General features: G+C 40.2%; 1 protein-coding gene across 4 annotated transcripts in view; it reads right to left on the bottom strand.

The window, feature by feature from the left end:
* ICA1 (islet cell autoantigen 1) overlaps positions 1-13,326 on the bottom strand; it is a 73,682-nt gene extending 60,356 nt beyond the window's left edge. For 2 of the 4 annotated variants that reach the window (XM_068404582.1, XM_068404584.1), the window contains exons 1-3: positions 13,248-13,326; positions 2,547-2,890; positions 857-903 (exon numbers count right to left, since the gene is read on the bottom strand). In XM_068404582.1, coding sequence (XP_068260683.1) covers positions 857-874 — 18 coding nt within the window. In that variant the 5' untranslated portion in view covers positions 875-903; positions 2,547-2,890; positions 13,248-13,326. The remainder of the gene's footprint in view (positions 1-856; positions 904-2,546; positions 2,891-13,247) is intronic. The other 2 variants (XM_068404583.1, XM_068404585.1) reach the window with 2 other exon arrangements.
* Positions 13,327-24,930: the final 11,604 nt, after the last annotated feature.

The raw sequence follows: 24,930 nt of genomic DNA, 5'->3' as shown, positions 1-24,930 counted from the left end.
TAATGGAAAAAGCAGCTAGGAAGGTAATGGTGCTGAAACAGAACTTTGTCACTAATGTGGGCGAGAGAGAAAAGGGATTGCAACAGGGAGATGTAACAGCGGAAACATATCCAGCGAAATGTCGGCTGCTTACTGACAGTACAGTTAGCACTAGAGTGGCAAAGGGATTGGAACAGATTGCAGGAACCTGAACAAGGGAATGCAAACAACCTGAGCGTTTCCTGCAATCGTAAGCACATGCACTTCCAATTGGAATCAAGTCCCAGATTTCTGCTTCTAACCTCTCTGCTGTCAGGACCTGGGAAACTTCCTGGCAAAGTTCCATGAGATGCTGCAAGATTATATCAGAGCAGGAAATTTTCCTGAACTGGAATTTTTGTGAAGTGCTCATAAACACAGCAGGAGAGACTATGAGAAAATGTGTAACTCTGTCTTCAGAGCAGAGTTTAAATGTAAAGGCCAACAGCCAAAAAACAAAGAGGAAGAAAGAACTATTTCAGATTGTTGTTTGCATTATAGCACTGAGTCAGGCAATATGCAGAACGGACAGCATTGGTCATGGCTTTGCTGTAGTTTCTAGCGCCATAAGGCACAGGCAACATTAACTCCAGTTTTCCGACACCTTTATGCTTGACTTCACTGTTTTAATACTGGTCCTCCTTAAGTCAACTGTGAGTGCGTGCGAGTGAGATAAGAACACAGGATTTAGCTTGTATACACATCCATGACTCAGTTATTCAGCAGCACACTTGGTTTGACAGGAAGCAAAGAACAGTCAATCTAGATGGACTAACATGCATATTATGTGGAACAAAGTGTAAACGAACAACACAGGGGACAGGTTTAAGGCACTGACCTTATACACTGTACACATCCACCTGACTCTCCTGGAAACCAGTGTCCCTAGAAAAAGAAAATAAGAAGACACCCCGGTCATGGGGAAACAGTTCTCATTTGCAAGCATAGCTCACGCTCTTTCTTCCTAAACATCTAACCTCACATTTTCATTCTGGGGTCTTCTTAGTTATACTCCTCTGAGTATAACACAGTACTCCTATGTCCCTAAGATATTATTTGTGTGGAATTTTTAGTTCAAAGTGAAGACTGTCACAGCCATTAGGGCAGTATTTTCATGGTATGAGAATGAGGGCATGTCCCGTTGTGTGACATGATGGCATCTGAGTTCTGTGAGGCTACAAGGCCTTCTGGAATAGTGTTGTATGGCCATGTAGGGTGGAAGGAAACAAAAGTGGAGTCTTACCTACAATGCCTACTGGAAATGGCTCCTGGCATGTGGTAGCACCCAAAATATGCCAGGAGAGAGAAAGGTCCCAGAAAGCTCTAAGTGGTATAGACAAAAACCATGCCAGGGAGATAGCAGCAATTAAACAGCAGGAACAAGAAGCAGCCCAGTGCTCAAGCTCAGTCCCTGGGCCCATTTTACTTCCAGTACAGAGCTAGCTTTTGATCCTCAATGAGAACTCAGTTTGTACAAAGACAGCTTAGTAAGCACTGGCATTGAGTAGACAGAACTCTGGTCGCTCAAAAAGAATCAGATGACTTGTGATAAGGCTCGCAGCTACTTCACCTACAATTTCCATCAAGAAATGTTCCTGGATCCCATTCATTCCAGATGGTGTTGAAGAAACTTTCTTAAAGAAATGTTATGCCTCAGAAGTCCCAGCTGAGTTTCACCTTTCTCAGTGACTGAGAACACTCCGGAAAACCTGGATGTCCAGTACTATTATGCCATTCGTTTAGCTCTTAATTTAGACCACAAACATGCATTTGGTTTGGGTCCCACTGATCTCAGCAGTACCCTAAATGATTTCGATATACACAGACCTTCTTTCAAGTTAGATACGCTTGTGTAATATTTGCAGCACTGTAAAATAATTCATATGTCATGTTTCAGCATCACAGTTAAGCTCTACTGAAATGGAAACAGTATATATTAACATAGATACTAAAATCAGAACCAAAGGTAGAGGAACATGATAAAGGAATATTTACTTCAGCTGGATGTAGTTGATGTGCTATTACAGGAATTCTCATGTTTCTATCTGAGTTCTACTGCAAACGTATCAATTTTTAGCTTTTAATGTTAGGATTTTATTTTTAAGAAACATCCAGTCTTACTAGATAGGTCATATCCTTAACTAGATTTTCAGGAGGAGCTCTGGACAACTGTGTGATCTTGGAAGTCAACTTCCTCAAAGCACATGAACAGTCCATTTCTATGGGCAGAAAGTTGAGCACCTTTGGCAGAAGGCCAGGAAAGATGAATTTTAATGAACTCAAATGCAAAATTAATGCATGCAGAAGATGGAGGCAGGGACAGGTTACTCAGGAGAATGCAAAAGCATCACCTGAGTATGCAGGGATGGAGTTAGGAAAGCCAAAGCCACATTGGGGTTGAACCTAGCAAGGGATGCAAAGGGCAACAAGAAGTGCTCTGTAGAAAGGGTGGCATCAAAAAGCAGGCTAAGGAAGACACAGGCCCTCTGTGTGACAAAGAACATGGAAAGGCAGAGGTACATTTTTACCTTGGTTTTCACTGGAAGGTCTGCCCTGTGGCTCTCTAGTTCTCCGAGCTTGCTGTCAGGGTCTGTGGGTATGTACCATCACCCATATTACAGAAAGACGAAGTTAAGAGGTACCTAAGCCATTTGAACATACACAAGTCCATGAGACCAGATGGGATGGATCTTGGAGTGCTGAGGGAGCTGGCTTATGTCATTGCAATGATGTTCTCTCTGTTCTCTTGGAGGTTATGGTGATCAAAAGAGGTGGCTGATGACTGGAGAAAGACAAACACCATATCCATCTTCAAATAACATAGCAAAGAGGATTGGGGAAATTTCAGGCCCATCAACTTCACCCTCAGTTCCTGGAAAAAACATGGAAAACCCTTCTGGAAACCATTCCCAGCCACATGAAAAACAAAAAGGTGAGTGGGAAGAGGCAGCATGGATTTATTAAGGGCAAATCATGCCTAACTAACTCAACTGCCTTCTACTATGAGATGACTGCCTCTGGTGAATGAGAGGAGAGCAGTGGATATTGTTTGCTGATTTTGGCAATGCCTTTGTCATGGCATCCCATAGAATCCTTACAGCCTCTTGTGGGATCACATCTGGAGTAGTGTCCAGTTTTGGGCTCTCCATTCAAGAAAAACACTGGCATACTGGATCCGGTCAGGGTCTGGATCCCATAACATATTTGTTCAACTGTAAGACCACCAGGTTAACAGTAGGCCTTATTGCTGTCTACAACAACCTAATGAGAGATGGAGAGCAACCAGTCAAACTCTTCTCAAAGATGCACACCGGAAGGACAAGTGGACATGGACACAAGCAGGAACATGTGAAATTCCAACTTAATATAGGCAGGAAATTTTTCACCATGAGGGTGGTCAAGCACTGGAACAAGCTGCCTGGCAAGGCAAGCACTGGACACAGCCCCCAGCAACCTGCTCTAACTGGGCCTAGTTGAGCAGGAGGCTGGACTATGTAATTTCCAGTGCTCCCTTACAACCTATGCGATTCTGTGAAAATTTGTACAATGTATAAGAAGATGAGATTGGAGAGCAGCAAGTTTCCTGCTACCATTGGTTTAATACAGAAGACTTTCCACAAGAGTGGCGTAAACAGACAGCAGAATAAATAACAATGCACCACGAGCACTGTGGCTACACAAAAAAAAAAGTATAGTATGTTTCCTTTCTAAGTTATCAACAATATTTTCATCTTTTAGTCATATTGTTTATTTTTATTCATAGACAAAACTTTTAACATTAACAGTTTTCATTCTTCATATATTGCTACATGTACAATGTAAATTATCCCTGCAGTCATTTAATAGGGCCACAATTTATTTATTTTTATAATATCTAACTTCATGTGTTGTTACTGTCTATTCCAAGTCTAGGAACTGAAGAGGGTTGAGATATTGGTTCAGCTGTAACAAAGGACATCATTAAAAGCATCTCGGATAGCTGAGAGCAGTGAGATTTTTTTAAAGAAATCCCAAAGTCATAAGTCTTGCCACAATAAGTGAGAGATGCTAATAAAAGGGGACTGGAAACAGCCCAGGGAAGTATCCAAGAATTAAAAGGAACACTTCATAACTTAACAAAGAATCCCTACAGTCGTGAAATGCTGGCCCTGGGGCTGCAGAGACCAAGGAATAAGCACATAACCTTTGACTTTAGGTTTTGAACTCTATTATGCTTTCGAAGAACAAGACATAAATGTCCTGAACAGAAATAACAAGAGATGCTCTGCTGAAGCTGACTACAGTGGAAGCATATGACACTAACTAGGGTCCACCAATACCTTCCTTGAAAACTGCAGTCAAACTTAAAATTAACCTATGTTATCGTACAGTTTTATATATAAAAAAAAAAAAAAGCTTAATTTGTCACAAGGAGTTGATGTAAGGGACTTTTTTCTTTTTTCTTCTCAATGTATTAAGACTAAAAAAAAAGTTTCAATAAATAATATTATGCTGACACTGATTAAAAAAAATAGCATTCACGACTGCATCGGAAAGCATTTGTATTGGAAAGTTTCCATTATTTTGATGATAAAAATTTACACAACACTTGTGATCTTCATGACAGACAGCCTTTATCTTGGCAAACAAAAGGTGGGGATACTCTAGATGGGGGGGGGTGGGGAAGGGGGTGCAGGGGGAGGAAACATAAGTGCTCTATAACATGCTAGGGAAAGCAGTGCTCCACTACAGCTAACTGTACACAAATCCACATTTATTACTGCACACTGCTGGATCTGAGGTTTTCTGAAGAAGTCCACACACAGCTCCAGTAATTTTGCAAGTGCTTCCCAGTGTTTTGAGACAGACAGATGCTACTTCCATTTCTGCATTAAACCTGAGCTGGCCCTATTCATAACAAGCCTGCCCAGAACACAAGGGACCACAGTGCTGAAAAATCCATTCCCATACAGAACCAGCTGGGTTCATAAGCCATGCCGAAACCTTGACAATCCCTAGCAGGCCCTGTGAGGAGCCACCAAGAAGCCTCAGCATCGTGTTCCACAAACCTCCCTGTTTTCAGACTGACACCAGAGAGACTGGCAGAGCCTGTCGGCCTGGGCACTGTGAAATACAGCGGAACTGTTTCTAGACTCAGCCTGGCTTCAGAAGCGGTACAGCTGCATTCATGCAGTGCTCTGCCACAGCTAACAAGGCACGCTGGAACCAAGATGGCCCTGCAAACAGCCAGCTATGGCACCTCTGCATCTATGGCCAAGTTTATCTGGGTTGTAGGCTATTTACCCACAAATTATTTATTTCCACAGGGAGCCAAAATAGCTGGAATGTACACAGAATTTCATAATATTTCTAGCACACTGCATCACTATCTTCCTACCGAGATATTTTATTAGCCATGATGCTGGAATGAAACTTGATGGAGGACATTCTCATTAGCAAATGGCATTTCTATTCCTATCGAAAATCCTCTGATTCTCTCTATTCTCCAAGACCATTTGAATACACCACCTACATTTTTCTGGGCAAACAGGAAAATGCTTTCATGGTGTTTTGAGTGATTTAAACTCCAGCATACCCTGGGCTTAGCTTCTAGCTCATGCTCTGTACAACGTTTGTACATGCTTGCTTCTCTTTTTTAGCTTTATAATATTATATGTTGTTGCAGCATAAGTTGTCCGGTTTCCCAAGAGCTGAAAAAACTTTATACAAGTAGTATCTGAAGATTATTCCTATGAAAAAGACAGTATGAGTGTCTCCTCTCCAATAGCTAAATTGATAATAAACAATTCTGTATACCAGCATCACTCAGATAATTTTTCTTTTCCAGTGAGCGTAAATATAAGAAGTATCATGTGGCAAGATGAAGTTCAGATCTTAATACTCTCCTAGGTTATGAAGAAATAAATTTAAAAAAAAAAAAAAAAGTCTTTCCCCCTAGTTCAAACATCTCTCCTTAGTTGCACATTGGTTACACATCCCTTACTGTGCTCTTAGTTTAGCTAACAGATCTTACAGAAGAAAGGAGGAAGCAACCAGAGACAGCAAACAGGAATTTTTTCAACTGTGAAAACTGCATCTAAACCAAACTGTTGATCTAATCACAACTGCTCAGAACCAAGAAATGAGCTGGAATCCTTGCAAAAATGTTATAAATGCTGATCTACAGATCAAATTTAACATCCAAAGACGACCTAGCATAGTTATGTAGTAAGGCAGTAGATTGAACAACACATTCTTCTGAAATGCATCCAGAAACAAAAGGGAACTGAATGAGAGGCAGAGAAGAATTCAGCAACCCTGATGTGAAAGTAACGTGTTCATCAAAAAAAGACACAGAAGAGCCTGCACTTTCACTGATAGCACTGTCCTCTCAGTTTATTGTCCTTTCAAAGCAGCTAATATGTTCTGTGGTTCTTCAAATCCCAACAGACTCTCTGCACCCTAAAAACCCTGCAACTTATAACTTCATATATGGCAGAATCATGCATTGCAGTTGATTTACTTAATATAAGTTTTATTAAAATGAATAATCTTCCAAGAAACTTCTAATACAGTAACAGTAGAGTGGTACTAAGCAACAGAAAATAAGAAGAATTTTAAGGAGTTCTATCTGTAAAAGTTAAGAGTGGTAGTTTCATTTATGTAAAATACTCTGAAAGGAAGAAAGTGTGCTTAGGTGAGGGAATCGATGCCATCTGTGCATCCAGCAGCTCTTGGCTGACAACCCTACCTCCCCCATTCTGCTCCCTGGAAGCCGTGATCAAACTGAATCAAGTAAATGGGCCTCCAAAGCAAGAAGCAGTCTTACTTGCAATATGAAGATTAGGCAGGGCACAGTTATATCTTCTCTGGTCTGTCCACAAACACACAGACCAGGAGCTTCAAATCACATTTCACTTTGCCTTTCCCAAGCAAAAGAGAGTAGAGCAGCCTATTGATAGGAATTACCCATATTGTCAATGCAGGAAAAGAGTGAAAACTGAAGTTTGAGTCTATATAGGCATTCCACATCAAGATTATACACAGACTTAACAAGTACTCCTACTCTGAACTACATGAATAGCTACCACCGTGATTCAGGTAAAATAAATCTAGAGTTTAAGTTATATCAATATGACAAATGACAAGATTTAATTTTTCCTCTAAAGCTCTTAACACTCATCATTGATGTTCTAATCCTGCAGAATCATCCACGCTTAGCTTTAAATCCAGCAGTATTTTTATTCTCTTAGACTACTCACTGATGCACTTGTTTATTGATTCAAAAAGTTTGCAGAATTGATCTGCGAGTGCTGCATTAGCAGTTCCTCCATCCACTACAACTTTTTGTCTATTCCTTTGTCTCAGACAGATCCACAGCTTTGCTACTTATCCTGGGAAGCGTACATCTTGCAGATTATCCACAACTTCTCAGGAGAAGAAATACTGCAATCTTATAATGGAGTTATATTGACAGAATTACTCTTTCAACCTATTTCAGGAGCTGACATCTAGAAAGAAGCTTCACACATTCTTAAAAGAAGCACAGGGCAAAATGGCATCTGTTATACAGAGAGGGACTCCTGCTATATTCATACACCTGGGAGGTGCTGAGGGGGAAAGAAATTCATTCTGTTTGACCCCAATTATCTAACTGTGGTGTCTAAATTACCATACAAGCCTCTCAATACTAAGCCCCTGTACAGATAGTGAATAGACCCTCCAAAGAGCAACTCTGAGCACCTGAACCAGAGCCTCACCACTGTCCTCTGAGCACACAAAAATGATGATTTCTGCATGAAGCACCTGAACTACACAGCTAAATCATGCAGTAAGAGCATTTCTCTACTCCATGTCTCTTAGAACTGGGATTTCATGGTGGTCTGTTGAATTACTGGGGAAAAGAGATTCAGCAGCATACTGAGTAACACTTTATGGGATGTGTCCCAAGCACAAGCACACTGGAACCAATTTTTCTTTCACTGAAAGCACTTCTGGAACCAACATTTCTATACACAATTTCTTCAATTTCATTCTCCTCTCTATCGAGGTTTATGAGACACCCCAGGAACAAGTTCATTTATTCCATTCCATTTATCCATTTTGATCCTTCAAAGGATCAAAAAAAAATATTAAAAATTAAATTTGACATGCAGAAAAACCCCAACCATGCACTCAAAACAACAGACGTATCAGAGAAATTGGAGTCTCTTTTCCAAGGAGGTAGTTTGAGCCAATATAACACTCCCTTTCCCTTCTTTTTCAAGCTACTAGTGTGGCAAACAAACCACAGTAATACAAGCAGGTATCTTAAATAACTAAGTTTTTGTGATTAAGGAATTGTACCATTAGACACCATGCACAAGGTATGAAGAAAACTGGATGGTTTTGGGTCTTTCTGTGATTTTACAGCACTACCTAGGCACCTGTCTGCAAACAGTACATCCAACAAAATGACTAGTAAGTACTATTGACATTAAGTATATAATGACCTGTCTTTCACTGAATTTTACTCTGACCCTTAATACTCTTATGCAGGTCAGACGACCAATAGCTACTGCAGCGAGTACTGTTAGAGTTACTTTATTCCAAAAACAATTGCCATGATTCTACTGTTTCAGAATACACAATTAACACAGGAAATTACTCTGCTTAATTTCCTGGTGTAGTCTAAAGAAAGGATGATATCCAGGGCCCTGTTTCTTATGCTGTCATTTAGTCTTTTATTTTTCTATTCCCAACTCTGACACGTACAAGTTAATAGAAGACAGTGGCAGATAAACAGAGCAAATTTGCACATTGGAAATTTATTACTCACTTACACCTAGAACTTAAAAAGTATCAATCTGTCTGAACTGCACTGGTTTCCAGTACTCTAGCGGTTAGAGGTAAGTTTTAGCCAAAATAAAAAAGTAGGAATTTGTTACTATGTCACCATGTTTTTTTAAAACCTGTTTTTGCTCCCACAAAGTGTAGGACCAAGTCAACCATCAGTATTCCTCTCTAAAAAACAATTTTGTGTCTATTTGGTACTATATGCCTGCCATATTATTCCAAAGACTATCAAGTCAAACTTACAGGCATGAGTGATCTCCTTCGTTCTAGAGCATAACATGTATTGAAGTGACACTTGGAGCTTGGTTTTTTTTCTTGTTTTTTAAACAGTTGAATGACAAATTCCTAAAAACAGTGGTTTATCTCAAAAACACTGATAAGAATGGCACATGTAGTCACGACAGTACATGTAGTCTCAGAACAAAATATTTCAAATAAATGCTAGTAGACTCACAGTTGGAAGACTGACGAGCAAACAATAGCCCTTTCTAGATAAGTTAACTTGCATGTAGGACTTCATAATTTACATAAAGACACAGATATTTAATTACACACAAAATTTATTTTAAATTCCTTTTTCAGATTATATTGGTATTTCAGCTGCCTATTGTGAAATAATATGAGAACAGCATATAGTACCAGTTTGCCCTCACATAACATCTTTTACTTGACTACTAGAGTTCCACCTACATTTGTGAAGAACACTGAGCGAATGTCCTTAGGAAAGGACCAGGTAAGTATTGTAAGTACTATGTGCGTTTTATGGAAGAAAAATTCGAATACAAGTCATCGAGTGGCAGGTCTAACCTCACTGTGCAAATGAGCAAAGCTGGGGATATACGCAATCCAGTATTTAATCTCATTCGAAATGCAGACTTGCTTCACTTCTCTGAAATGACTATCAAATTGTTTTGTAATACACATTTGTTCTCTTAGTTAAAAAACAGTATTTTTAAACTTAGAAGCCAAATACTATTAAAGAAAATGCCATATGGAACACCTGCTGTGTAAGGATTATAAAAGACAATATGAAGATGGTTTTTGTGACACATTCTACCCGTAATCAGTCGGGAGTCTTAATCTTAGGAAACCTTCCCTTTGTGGAACCTATGAGAAAAGCAGTGGATGTACAATAAAAATCAGGAACCTCTTTTTACATATATACTACACTAAATATGAATAAATATGGGTTTAGAAGTTCAAACTAATGGCTCTCTTATTTAGATACGCTATTTGTTGACACAGTCAACACTCTCAAGTTTCTGCCTCCCTCCTCCCTTTTCATTCGTGCAGAAACCAGGAAGCAATGCTATTATACCAGAGGGGAAACAATGCCAGGGGAGGGAACAGGGGAAAATAATTTTCTCTAGATTCCCTCAGGAGATCATTTCACATCCACGGATAAGAGATTTGATTAACAAAGCAGTTTAGCATGCACAGCAACAACAATACAGGGTGATCTTCTTTCACTGCCCTTCGAGTAAGCACCATGATCAATACAGGCTGTGTATTCTTCATAGATGCATAGTCCACTCAACCTTTATACTACTGGTCTCAGACTCTGGCACACTCGCAGGCTGTTCACAGTGCAGCGGTGATCCCTATGAAGCTACTCGCAAGATGGACCTGAGTACTGTTTCAGCGACTCGGAACAGACAGTTCCCAAGGTTGACGTAAGCGATTGCATAACCGGTCAAAATGCCCCTCGGTTTGCCATGGCTAACAATAGCCACAGGAAAAACTACCGTGAGACTATTACCACTAGCAACATGTAAAAGGCCAAGTGTTTCTACTGGTCTTGACTCCTCGGTTCTGTTTAACATTCTTCACTCTCTAGGCTTTTGTATTTTTAATGCTTCTGCATCATGTGGCACAATTTTGTCTTTAAAGTGATTTTATGCTTGAGAAATGGCAAAACATCTTGAAGAATCAACTACTTCAGAGCAACACTGTTGGAGGAGATTTTGAAAAAAGTATGAAAGAGTCTTTGAGGACATTTCTTGACTTCTAGTTTAGCTGAGATATTAGCACATTTTTTTCTGCCAACTCGTACCAACAGCTTTCAACACTAGTTTAAGAGTGAAAAGAGCTGTTCTTATTCATTTCTTCCACAAAAGGTTACTTGAGAATTCATCAGAACAATTTAGCAGCTTTGTAGAGCATGGATAACAGAGAATAGGCAAGACGGGTAGGCTTGAAACTCTGCTAAGGGGAAAAAACCCTCTGTAGTAGGGTTCAAGAGGAATTTTACTTTGCACTATGTGATTCTCTTCACACCCCAATAATATAATCTTGTGAAAGACAAATGTTAAAGAAACCTTCCCCTTTCTACACAGTTGTAACTGGTCGTCCTGAACCTGCAAACCTTCAGTAACATGCATATATGAATCCCAGCTCCCACAAACATAATGGAAGATATCACCATTATCTAAAAAGCACTTCATTCTTTCTCAGTTAAGAAGGTGGCAAATTGCAATTACCAGCATCTAACTCTTGAGTACACTGTTTGACCTTTCTGGAAATGTTGTTTCACCCATAAAGTTTTGATAGTAAAGAAACTTTAGAAACTCATTTAGACCAAGGTCTGGCAGCATTTAACTACCACATCATCTTCCAGAAGAGCTTGCCATGGGAAAAATGTGACTGGTCATACCAGTTATGGCAGTTTACTACTCAAAAGCAGATCTGTGTGACTTTACACTAAATTACTTCTTCAGTGGTATTAGCATAAGTCTTAAATCATTAAATTACTCAGTTTAAACCAATAGGCTACCCTATTCAAACAGCAGCATAAAAAATTGCTGATGTCTAGATGAGGTGTTCCTGGACTTCATGCTAAGTATCACTAAGAACTGCAACTCCTAGATCAGTGCCAGGCAGATAGCACTGTCAAGGGGTACTTCCACTCACTCCTCAGGAACCCTGGATAGACAAAGTGGAAAAAGAGTAGATTACTAAAAAAATCCGATGAAAGACCACAACCAAATGCAGCCTGCACTGCAGACTCCAAAACCCAGCCCGCCATTTTCTCTGCCCAGCACTTTGGAAAAGTCATCAAACAGTTTTTTCCTTACAACAACAGCCTTCCTATACCAAAACACAAGAACAGTTTTATTTCCAAGAAGTCTGCTCCGGAAATAGAGCCACAGCTGCTTTCTGAGACTCAAATTAAATAAAAACCATCCAGAAACTCAAAGAAATAGGATAACAGAATGAAACACGATGGGGAAAAAACACCCAACAAACAGGTGCTTCCTGGAAATAAACGGTCACATTGGTTTAAAGCAAGGCTCGCAGGCAGGGGCAAAATATCACAACCAACCAAACAGAAGAACAAGTCCAATGCCAAGCTTCCAAAACATCTACACACTGTAACTTGAGGGTAGGCGGGTAAAAGACGTGCCTCTGAGATTACTCGATTCAGTCCCACATTTACACATTTGAACTAAGGCAGGCCTGAATTACTGTTCTAAGAGGGTCCATGCAGGACCTTGAGGCTATCAGCACTACGCAAAACAGCGTGGAAGAGAAGACTTATTTACATTTGGCGCTGAACATACACACAATGATGCCGATGAATAAAAGAGCACAGTGCCCTTCACCCTTTTTTCTTACTAAAAACTGACCTGACATTTCACGTAATTTTCTATTTTCCTTCTTATTCTAAACGACTAGAGCAGATAAACAACATTCATGTGCCAGGTGGATGGATGCAGAACAAATCTGATTATCAAGATCAACCTTTTACAAAATGCAAGCTTTAAATCGGAAGTTTGGGGGTTTTTAATTCCAGTTTCACCAGTCTCGGTGCCTGGTTTGATAACTGCCGTTACCTCACCACAAGAAGCCCTGCCGCCCCCTTCTCAACCCAGCCGGCCCCAAGCCCTCCGGTACAAAACAGGGCCGCCGCCGCCGCCCCGGAGAGAGGGCACACACCGCAGCCGGACAACCTGCGCCTCAGCCCGGAGCCTGGCAGCCGAGCCGGAAACCGCTGAGGAGAAGCGGCCGTTTCCCTCCCCGCTTCCAGCCGGCAGAGAGCCAGAGAGGATGTACAAGAGGAAGGGAGGCAGAAACGGATAAATGTAATAACCATGGAGAAGTAACCGCACACGGCGGGAGGGGGAACACAAGGCAAACAGGAGGGACAGATGCCATCTTGTGCCTCAGAAATTTCACCCCTGGACAGGTCCAGCCCCGGCTACACCCGCCGCCAAGCCCCGACGAGCACCAGCGGCTCAGGCCCAGCCACCGCGCCGCCTCCCTTCCCCCCGAGAGGCGGGCGGACGGGCAGCCCGCGGGGGAGGCGGCGCCCACCCGGGGCTGCCCGACACCGGCCGTAGCAGCTGCTGGCGGAACCCGTTCTCCACGCCGGGATCCGGCACTGAGCCGAGCGAGTCCCCCGTTCCCGCACTCACCTTGCCCGGGGCGGAGGAGAGGGGAAGAGAGGAGAGGGCCGAGCCGGAGGCGCCGCCACCCCTCCAGGTGTTCCAGCGCCGCCGGCGTCACAGCGGCGAACGGAGCCGCCTCTGCCGGCCCCCGCAGCGGGGCGGAGCCGCCGCCGCCCGCCCAGCCCCCGAGGCAGGAGGGCGGTTGCTGTCAGGTCCGCGGCGACCGGGGCCGGCGGTATCTTGGCGTCGGCCTCGGCCGGGCCGCGTTTCCTTCTCCTTCCCCGGCCGCGCCGTGAGGGAGGCCTGAGGGGAGAGTGGCGGGAAAGTCTCCCCGGTTTTGGGCCCTTCCGGGGCTCCTCTCAACACCTCAACCAAAATCCCAAGCCCTTCTCCTCAGCCCCAGCCTGCTGGGGGCTGCAGGTGTTCCACGAGGAGCGTCAAGTAAATATTAAAATGTTTTGGCTGCTGTAAATAGGCAGGTGGTGTCAAGGTAGTGGAAGCTTGGAGAAAACGGCCCTTTCATGTAGCGGGCAGGTGGCAGTGTCAAAGGAGATGGGGAGAGCATTGGTTTGGAGCTTGGGTCAGAAATGTGTCATTTGGGACTTCATGAGAGCTGTTTTGAATAAAGTACTTGAGGCAGATTTTAAGCTGGTTTCAGAGCTTGAAATGAGGGGAAATATTCACAGGTGGCATTTGAAAATGATCTGTTCGATAGGTGGGAGGTAAAAGGAGAAATGGGGGAGCAGCAAGACAGGGTGAAAAATTACCCCGCTTAAATGGGGAAGTGTTAACTTTCCTGCATTGTACGTGAAGAGAGCAGCAGTTTCAACACAACACAGGGAATGAAAGCAGGAATGGAGCAGATGAAGTTGAGTTGGCAGGGCCCAAGGAAAGGGTTGAAGAAGAGTGAACTGGAGGGAACTGTAGAAAATAAAGAGGGAAAAGGGAAGAGGAGTGGAAATGAGGACGGTAATGGGGCATCATTTGCTGAACCTTACAGAGGTCTGAAGCGCTCATGTCAGTGTCTTAGTGTTTCCATGGAGCGTAGCTGAACCACTTCACTGGAAGTCTCACATCTAGGAGTGAAAATGAGAGATGTTTACAGGAACAGGGATTTTACTGTGAGACACTAACTCTGAAAAAGATTTGGGATCCTAATAGGTAGGTAGCTAAGCATGAACTCCCTGAGGAAGTCAAATTTAATTAACAGCTGTATAACCTGAGGCATTTCAGGTAAAATTTGGGAGGTTGGATAGTTTCCCTATTTGACACTGGTGTGACCACTAACAGTAGGTCATACCTGAGCATGCTGTGCAAAGCACAGACAGTGTACTGACAAACAAGGATGGGTTTATGGCAAGAAATACGGGATTGCTTTCCGGAACTGCAGAAACCCTAATAGGATAGTCTTTGTGTTTAAACACAGTAACAGTGAGCAAATATTTTCCTGGGAGACAAAACTCTTAATAGGGTCCTCAATCTTGCAGAAAAAGGTATAACACACTTCAGCAGCTGAAAGTTTGGCATACAGGAAACCTGATGTTAGAAATCTCATTTATTTTTAGACGTTGTACTGTAGACACTGTTAAGCTATGTTGGTCATCTGAAGCTCTTTTTAGAGCAAATAGAAAAAGGTGCATTTTAGGGTGTGGTTTATCTGATTTATTTTAGTTTCTGATGAGATTAATCATTCTCTGGACATGAGTTCCCTTGACTGTGAAAGAGTAACAGGCTGAAGTGTAAATACTTGCATTAAAGGTATTGCCCGATTAGTCAAATAAATTCCAAGTATTACTGTTTTTGAGAGAAAAAAAGTTCATGGAGTTTCTTCTTCCCTCTTCAAGGGAAGCGGTGCTAGTAAGTGATGTAACATCTCTCTGCAGTGAATGAGGATCTGGGATCCCTTCAGCCAGGTCTGGCATTGGTTTTTGGTAGTTTTTCTTCGTAAGTGAATCTGAAGAACTCATTGTGTCCTTTAATAGGATTTATATATGCAAATCTCCTAGAGGACAGTGAAAAAAGAAAATCTCACAGCATGTGAAGGAAGTACTTTAACTGTTGCAGGAGCAGAACCAAGACACAAAGGGAGATTTTATTTGGTACATTTAAAAGTATTCTTTTTCTTAGTTGCAGCGGGGTAAGGTAGGAGGGCAAATAGTCCTGAATAAACCTTGATTCTGAAAAACATTCTACTTTTCTAGCCATGGAACTATTCTTATGCCAGTAGTTATGTATGAGTGCGAATACACCTAGAATCAGGGTCTCATTTCTAGTTTACGAGGCCAACATTCTGCAAGTTACAGACAACTTCTAGCATTGTCCAGCTTAATGTCTTAAAGCATTAGCTGAGATTACTATATAACCTCAAAAAAATCAGCTTTAAGCCTTTATTCCTCACTATAGTGCAGGCATTTCTTAATCTTTTATCGTGTTTCATATAGTTTATCATCACCAGACATGAACGTTATAAATATAAGCAAGTGCCATCTGGTTGTTCTAGCACCTCTCTTATCTCCCATGGAGATATTTTTAGTGTTGTAGCAGAAATACAGAAATGTAACTACAGATATTGCAAGTGATGCAGGAAATAAGGTGTACTTATTACTTTTCTCAAGCTTAGTTCTTTGGCAAAGCTAACTGGATGCATGAAACACCCTGAAGCATGGTGCTACATTCATTCTGTTACTAACATTTTTCCCCATTTGGGCATCTAAGTACTCTGGTTATGTAAATCAACTAAGCAGTTGATCCACTGACCTTAATAAAGTAAATTTTTGAAGTTTTATAGAACTCCACATCCCTTGCAAACTGAGATTGTTTGGATGACATCATCAAAATTGCTGTAAAGATAAAGTATAGCCCTCTGAGGTGTAACTATTAACCACACCACAGTTGGAAATGTCACATTTTATGGTAGAGTACTGACTTTCTAAGCCCTCAATGACAGAAACCTAGAGCTTTTGAAAGAGTGAGCTAGCAATAAATATTAGCCCTCTTCTTGCAAGATCTTTTCTGCATCCGAGCCTTGTTACACTTTGCCCCAGCTGCATTTAATTTGTGAAAGGACAAATAAAGATTGGAATCACAAGTTGACTCAGTGAGACTCACCGTCCAGTCATGTTTACTGCACCACATTGCTACTATGGCATACTATGGGATATGCTCCTCTTGACACTTAATTTGCTGCATTCTCCTGTATTCTGTGCTATCTATATAATATAATCTTAACAAACGTGTGTGTGGGTTTTTTCCCAAAACTAGGTTATTATATTTCTTTAAGTAATAAGACAGAAATTCAAATAAGAAAATGGAAAACCATCAGAAGCAGGAGAGAGTAAACTAGAAATTCCAGTATTTTGGAAGCCCAGTGGCAGTGAGTTGTTTGTCAGTTGAAGCAATAGGAATGATAATTCTCCCTTTTGTATATTATTTTCTTAAGATTTCTTAAGATTTGCATGTGCTATAATTCTATCCCCCATTTATATGTATCTGTGAATTAGTTACTTCAGAATTTTGCATAGTATCAGATATCCCACAAACAACACTGAAGGTTTCTCATCTTCCCTGGACATGTTCCCTGTAACATTATTATTATTAATTGATGATTGAACTTTCACACATTAAGATGTTTTTTAATCTTCCCATTATACATCACTTGCCCTTTATTTCTCATCCACATAAGGAAGTACAAATATTTCATGCTGTGTTTTATGGACACGGTCGCTGTCTGTTTGAGTTTCTGCTCGAAATTTGGAAATCAGGGGGAGGGAAATGCTGCTCTCCTCAAATTTCCTCCAATCCCTTGTATGAATATTTTCGGTCTTTTGTGTCCTCTCTGATCTATTTGCTGGTCTTTTATTTTTCTTGATACACTGCTCCCAGTGTCTGGAACACCACTGCAGTTTATAATGGCTTTTCAATCATTAATCTGTTCTCAAATTTCTTAGCAAAATTATCTATCTAGTTTAATGGTGTTTAATTCTTCAGTTCATGTTCTGATGTTTTGTATTTATTTCTATAGTTAGATAATTTAGCTCCATAAGGCATGTAGTTTGTAATGTTTGTATAACAGACCTGTAGATGAAAAGCTAGTGGGAAGTAGAGCATATTCTTTTGGGCATTAACATTGTCAACTGAAGGAGCCAATCCATACAGATTGGAAGAGACTCTGGAGAGTGTTATATTCCTATGAGCAGGTTAGGAAGAGGCTAATGTAGACCAATTCTAGTAATCAGTTGAGGAAATTATGTTAATGTAAGGACTGCCTGGCCACTTGTGTCTGTGATAAACATGATTCCAGCTTAGTGATCTCCTGAAAACCTTTAGCCTATTGGCAGCTTCAGAGATTTAATTAATTATTTGTTTCTGCTTTTGTAAGCTAGAAAATACATACTAGGATAGTGAAGCTGCTGAAATGACAGCCAGGTTTACAATTAGAGAGCTCCAGGTTGGAGTGGTGCCAGCGTTTCTGACCATCAAGGTAGGACCAAAACTTTGCCGAATAGGAGTCAGCCTGTAATAGTGACTTTTATGATGTTTAGTCAGCGTTACTTTCCTATACTTCTGCAGGTTTAAAATGAAACAGTTGTGAGCACAAGGACTTGCCTGGATTTTTCTGCATGCAGGATTGGTTTAACTTCTAGATATTGCCCAAAGTCCTAACTTTTAATGTTGCTGTCCAAGTGGAGGTTAGTACACTCTTTTTTGGCAATTCATGATCAGTGAGCTGCGCAATACTTCTCTTTCCCCTTGCCTGGTTGACATTGAACATTGTTGTTATTGTACTTTCTTCCACTATCCTACACTATTTCTCTCCCTTATTGTCATTATCAAACTCCTTGGATACTCTTGGAAACAGCACACACAGAATCACAGAATCACAGAATCAATCAGGTTGGAAGAGACCTCTGGGATCATCGAGTCCAACCATTGCCCTGACACCACCATGTGAACTAGACCATGGCACTAAGTGCCATGTCCAGTCTTTTCTTAAACACATCCAGAGATGGTGACTCCACCACCTCCCTAGGCAGCCCGTTCCAATGTCTACTGACCCTTTCTGAGAAGAAATTCTTCCTAACATCTAACCTGAACCTCCCCTGGCGAAGCTTGACACGAAGTACTCTTTCCTGTCAAATACTTTTCATTTGAATGGCAGGGATGGAGCATGTGGAGTGACCATCTATTTTTCATACCTGACATTTTGAATCAAAAGAGCTGTGTTAGTTAATCCACTGTTTAGATGGAGTTGGTGTTTGTGTAAATTCACTAGAGAATTAGCGAGACATTCAAGAACCAGATTTATCCTTAATAAAAAAAAAGTAGACAGTAGGAAGATGAGAACTGGCATGGTGGCAATTTGCACTGATTTCTGTCTGAGAACAATAATTGAAAAAAAAGCCCTCCTTTTTAAGTATTTTCTTGAAAATATTAATTTAAACACACACACAAACTGTCATCAGTTGTATTCTGAAATGCAGATATACTTGAACTGAAGTTATCTTCATCTATTGTGGACTTGGGTAAGCAATTCAGCTGCTGCAGGATGCTATGAATTTATTTTATTATAGTCTGCAACAGTATTATCAAATAATCCCAGCACAAACCCAAACCCATAGTTTTGGCCACTATACGTACATGTTGCAAATAGTAATTTCTTTCCCAAAGAGGCTTACAGTCTGGAAGAAAGTGCAAAATGGGAGAGAGACAACAAGGATCATTGTTTCTGCTTCATAAGTGAGAAATTGAGACACAACAGATACAATGATTTGTCCAAAAAAGCCTATGGCAGAGCTGGCCAAGGGTTTTTGCATTGGTTTACCACTGCCTTTAGCCATCCCATCTTCCTTCAAATGTTTTCAGAAGCTAGAAATTCATAAGATGTGCTTGCCTTTTCCACAAGGTACAGAATGAGAAGGGAGCAGGGTACTAACAGAAACTATGTTTAATAAATAAAACTTCTTGGGAGGGGGTTGCATCAACAAAATAGTTCTTCATTGAATAGATTTGCATGATGGTAATATGAACTGAATGACACATTTTCTATTAAGTAGCATTCTTTAGAAGGCAATAAGATAGTAAATACAGGCTGAAGCTCCCAGATGTTACCATGTTCTCTTTGATGTGTTCATGAGAGTTGTTCCATCTAAAAAATAAAATCTTGTAACAATGATATTATTAAAATATTCTTGCCCATTAAGAATATGAGTCATCTAATTTTTAAAGCTCTCCTGGAGACGTCCCACATGTTAGGAGGATGAAAGTCTATTAAAAAAATCTAACAGCTGTAATGCTGTGAAGTGTAGATACTGCTTATTCTCAGAAGTGTGAGAATAATTCTACTACATCAAAAAATAAATCTTGCAGCACATTAAGTATTGTAAGCAACTACAGTTATTGATTTACTTTCAACCACTCATGTATCATATAAACACTTCTATATTAAAATGTATGCTTACTGAATTTTCTGAAGGTATGATCCTTAACAGATATTTGTTACTAAGTAATACTATGGCTCGGTATCTCAGGTTCTTACTGAGCACCCTCAACAATCCAACCTGCAGATAATTTAAAATGTTTTCCAGAACATGTCAATGTTCAGTTTGTAAAGTGTTCTGATATTTGCTTGAAAAGAAACAAGAATGAAGTCATTGTGCTTGATAAACCTTTGTCACATGTGCCAAAGAATTCTTAGTGATAACATGGAAGTAAAACCAAGCGTCATGGTTTAAATAATCTCTGAGATTTTGACAGGTTGAATGAGGTCTTCCAGTGCTGTATAATCTCTTTGCCCTCCAAGGCAATCTGATCTGGCTGTCCCAAGATAACCACGCTGAGACAGAAGATATTTTTCAGTTCCTTATGAGATAAGGACTTTACGTTATTTTTACAGTCTGATAGAAAAAAATGTGGTATTGCCTGAAATTGAGGAACAGAGCATTGGTGAACTTTTATCTTCTAATATGCTGAGATCTCCTATCTGAGGGAAATATCTTTACTGATCATTTTCTTTTTTTTTTTAGTTGCCCTAACAGGAGTTGTGGAGGCTGCTATTCTGAAAATACTGCTTAGTCCAACTTCAGTACATCTTTGCATTTGAAAACCAAACCACTTAATTTTCTGAAGTGTACAGCAGATTTTTTTTAAAAGTAATGGGGAACATCAATTATTATTGAAAATTCTATTTTCCAACCCTTTTCATACTATGATTTTGAAAAGCACTTCACCTCACCGTAGGAATATTATTGAGCTGAACCGAGAAAAAAAAGGTTGAAGTGTTCTTTTAAATAAAGAAAGTATTTGTTCTTCAAAATACTGCTGCATCTCTCATTCAGCAGTGATTTTTTTTCCCCTCCTCTTCTGGAAACAACATGGATCATTTGTCCCAAGAGACAAGCTGTACTCTCACAGAGATTCAATATTTTCTGTTTGTGCTGTTCCTTTTTTTTCTATCACATATAAGTATATTCCACAAAACTAAACACGAGTAGCTTTCCTGCATGTTACTCTTGAGATTATCTTCATTCTGATTCTATAAGAAGCGTTTTCATATCCTCAGAACATTTAACAAAGGTGAAAATGTGGGCATTTTGCTCACTAGTTTGATGTGCTGTAGCTGAGCTCATTTCTGCTGAAGAGAGATCAACGTTTACTTGGAATATACATGAAAAAAATCTTGAGATTCAGCTTCTCTCCTAATGCAGGGTTTGAAAGAGGCTCTTAAACTCCACAGATACTGTTAGTAAGAAGACTTAAAATATCCATGTAATTTTGGAGAAATCCTATTATTTTGTTTATTGTGAAAGCACACTAGATTGATTATTTGTCATTTTGAGTTATCAAAAATGTGGATCATCTTAATACTTTTAGAGATAAAACCTGCTAAAAGTTGCTGTTTTCTCATGATCAGCTCAGTGATTTGTACCACAATAATTTACTGTGCTGAGCTGCTGCAGTAAAAGATCTGTCAGCTTTTCCATTATCACGTCCTGTTTAGAGAGGATCCTAATTAATTCATTTCAATTCCCATCGGGATAAAACTTGGCTTATACTACATATTATTGGTAGTTTTAAATTCTTTTGCATTTGGAAATTCAAAATATGTCATATTCTCACAGCTCTATTTCTAATCTGTTGCCTCTACAGCAAAAGAATTCATGAGACTGAATTCTGGAAAATAAAATATTCAGGGCTAGACTGTTCCTTTCAGCACAGCCTTGATCCATGAATGACACGCAATTTGTGCAGCTCAAAGACATTGTGCCTTTGAGACACTCTTCTCTGATGTATTATGGTCTTGCTTCCCTTTCGTCTACACCAACAGCTTATTTTAACTTCTCCTGTAAGAGGTGGTTCCTGTGCAACATAAAGAAGAGAGCGCTCTATCTACTCTCCTTCCCAAAGAATCTGAGCAGTGAAAAATGTGGTATTTACTATTTCTGTGTACTAGAATACAAGATATAAGCAGCCTGCTCATTGGTACAAAGGCAAACCTTTTACACACTTAGCTGCTCTGATAGAGGAACACAACCCCAATGTTATCTTTCCTTTTTGAAAATGCAATTAACAATTTTTCAGCTTGCTATATATTGTTTGTATTGGATGGTATATGTTATAGGGATGAGCAAGTACTAACACAGTGCAAAATTTCACTGAATGGATTCATTGTGGCTAAGTAAAAATTTAGAGTTTGAGCCCATTAAACATTGTTTTCAGGAACTAGAGGTTGAATCCAAAGTCTCTATGACTTCGATGACTGCTGGTTCAAGCTCCTGTAGTCCTTCTGTTTATGTAATCTTAGCTTCTTAGGCCAAGTGAGCTCAGTTCAGCCCCTTAGCAATGTTTTCTTCATGAGTTCCTTAAAACCAAAATGAATGCAATCTAAACGGTCTGAATGAAACATTAATACTGTAACTCAGACTGAACCAAGATACATTTATGATGACTATAACCTCATCTCTCAGGTTAACATTTGTCTTTTGAACCAGGAAAAACAATGCAGAACCAAATATTTAAGTTGAGTAGTGTCAGTGTTCGCGAGAGGGCACGGAGACACCGCACGCAGACCAATATGATCGTTAAGCAGATCTCGTTTATTTACGTATCTGAGGGTACATTTATACTATTCCATTGAGCGTACATTTATACTATTCTATTTTTGTACACACTCTGTGTACATGTCATTTCTATTATGATTGGTTAGTATGCTTTGTTCACACACCTCTATATTAGTTCTGATTGGCTTATGCTAAAAAGTTATATCTTGCAGGTGCAGCATTCTTTCTTATTTTTCAACTTCCCTACATATCTTGCTGGTCTCATAGCCAAGGCCCTTGTTCTGTATTATGATTGGTTAGTTCATCACCACCCCATTACCACCCCCTGGACATGCCTGGACATAGCTCATTCAGTACTTGACTGTTGTCCCGTGGGAACCCCACAAATCCCCCTTTTTGTTTTTGAACGAGCTATGTCCTGTCCTGTCCTTTTTGTCTTTGTTTCTTACTTGAACCTGGTTCCCTGTGTCTCGCAGAGCCCAGTCAGAGAATCCCAGCCTTGGTTACCCGTAAATCCTGCTCTCTGTTGTTGTGCCAAAAAGGCTGTATTGACCATTCGTTGCACAGTTTTCTGCAAACATGCAAACAAACAGGGTAACACAAGTAGGATAATGCCTATTATAAACATTCCCATAAGTAAACTCTATCTACAAAACATGCAGTTTGCTTCAGAACATACTGTTATTCTCTGTTATTCTCTGTTATTCTAGCTGAAAGGAAAATTACTGACAGGAAAGCTGATTCTGTGTAAAGGTAACACAGAGCAGGCCTTTTAGAGCCTACTCTGAGGCCTACTCTTGCTAAATCGTTGCTAAACCATCCAGTATCAATTTCCCGCTTTGGAAGTAGTTAGATTTGTTATCTCACTATTTCCATATACTCTTCTCAATGATTGTCTTAACACAACCCACGTACTCCTGTGCCTGCAGAGACAGAAGCACAACCTCGACCCATTAGTAATAGTTCCCCTGGTTCCAACCACTCGTTAGTACCTGGTTCCCTATACCACACTTTGCCTTTGTTTTGCACATAGCTTGCTCCCTGTCGAACTGCCTCCCAATGTATTACAATTGGGGGTCGCTCCTTATCTCCTGCTAAAGTTAAATGGTTAAGTACATAAACAGCTTTTGCAAGTCTCTCAGAAGGTTCAGTTTCCTCTCCCCCTTTTTGTTTTTGCAGAAGCTGTTTCAATGTACTATGAGCACGTTCCACAATCGCCTGACCCGTAGGCGAATGAGGAATCCCGGTGACATGTGTAATACCCCATAGTTGACAAAATTGACGAAAAATTTATGAACAGTATGCTGGTCCATTATCAGTCTTAAGTTGTTGTGGAACCCCAAGACTTGTAAAGCAAGCAAGTAAATGTCATTTGACATGACGACCTGTTTCCCCAGTTTGTGCTGTTGCCCATATTATATGTGAAAACGTATCAACAGATACATGAACATATTTGAGCCTTCCAAATTCTGCAATGTGAGTAACATCCATTTGCCACAGTTGCAACGCACACAACCCTCGAGGATTTACCCCTATCCCAATTCCCATGCCAATTTTCTGACAATTAGGACAAGCACTAACTAATTCGCGTGCTTGTGCCATGGTGAGGTGAAATTGTTTCGCTAACATTTTTGCTGATTGATGAAAGAATTGATGGGATAGGTGTATTTGTTCAAATAAATTTGGTGATATTTGCGTATAGGACACAAGTGTGTCTGCTTTATTATTGCCAATGCTCAAACCTTGATCAAATTGATGACTACAAATGTGAGTAACAAAATAAGGTACCTCTCTGAGGTTTATTGCCTGATGCAACTGTAGCAAAATGGTGTAAAGTCGCATATTTCTTATTGGTCGTATAAAAGCTCTTTCAATTCGATTTACAACGCCTGCTGCATAAAGAGAGTCTGTTACAATATTTACAGGTAAGTCCTTCCATTTTACAAAGACCTGGTATATTGCAAAAAGTTCAAATGTCTGCAATGAGTCCTCAGTTTGCCCTGAGTATTTGTAATGTTTCCATTGTCCATCCTCTTGCCAGGTAATAACTGTTGAGTGTGATCGCTTTCCTGCATCAGTAAAAACAGTTAGTCCAGTCACAGGTATCTCTGATCTGATAGGTTTTTCCTCCCAATCCTGTTTGCAAATAAACTGTAGCTTTTTATCTTTTGGTAAATGTGTTAACAATTGTCCAGTAAAGTCCTGTAAGGCCGCTTGAAAAATAGTTGACTGATTTGTTAACCACTGTAGATATTCCTTCTTGATAGGTAAATAGATAACATCTGAGTCTAGTCCAGTAAAGTCTAGTCCGGTAATGTCTAGTCTGGTCGAGCATTGCCTTCTGCAATAAACCCAGGCAAATTAGTATGATTTCTTACATGTAAAACATAAAACAATGCAGTTCAGATTTGAATTTCTTGCCACAGAGCTCGCAGCAATTCAAAACCACACTGATTACATGTATTGTCTATAACAGATCTATCCAATTGTTTTACAATGCCAGCTACATATGCTGAATCAGTAACCAAATTAAAGGGAATGGGAAAATTCTGAAATACTTCTAATACAGCTCGTAATTCTACCACCTGAGGTGAACCGTTTTTTTTTGTACTACCATAGATTCCCACTTGCCGTCAGAATACCAGACAAGGCCC

This window comes from Nyctibius grandis, chromosome 7, assembly GCF_013368605.1.
Source record: "Nyctibius grandis isolate bNycGra1 chromosome 7, bNycGra1.pri, whole genome shotgun sequence".
Lineage (NCBI taxonomy): Eukaryota > Metazoa > Chordata > Aves > Nyctibiiformes > Nyctibiidae > Nyctibius > Nyctibius grandis.
This window is presented reverse-complemented; position numbering and strand designations above follow the sequence as displayed.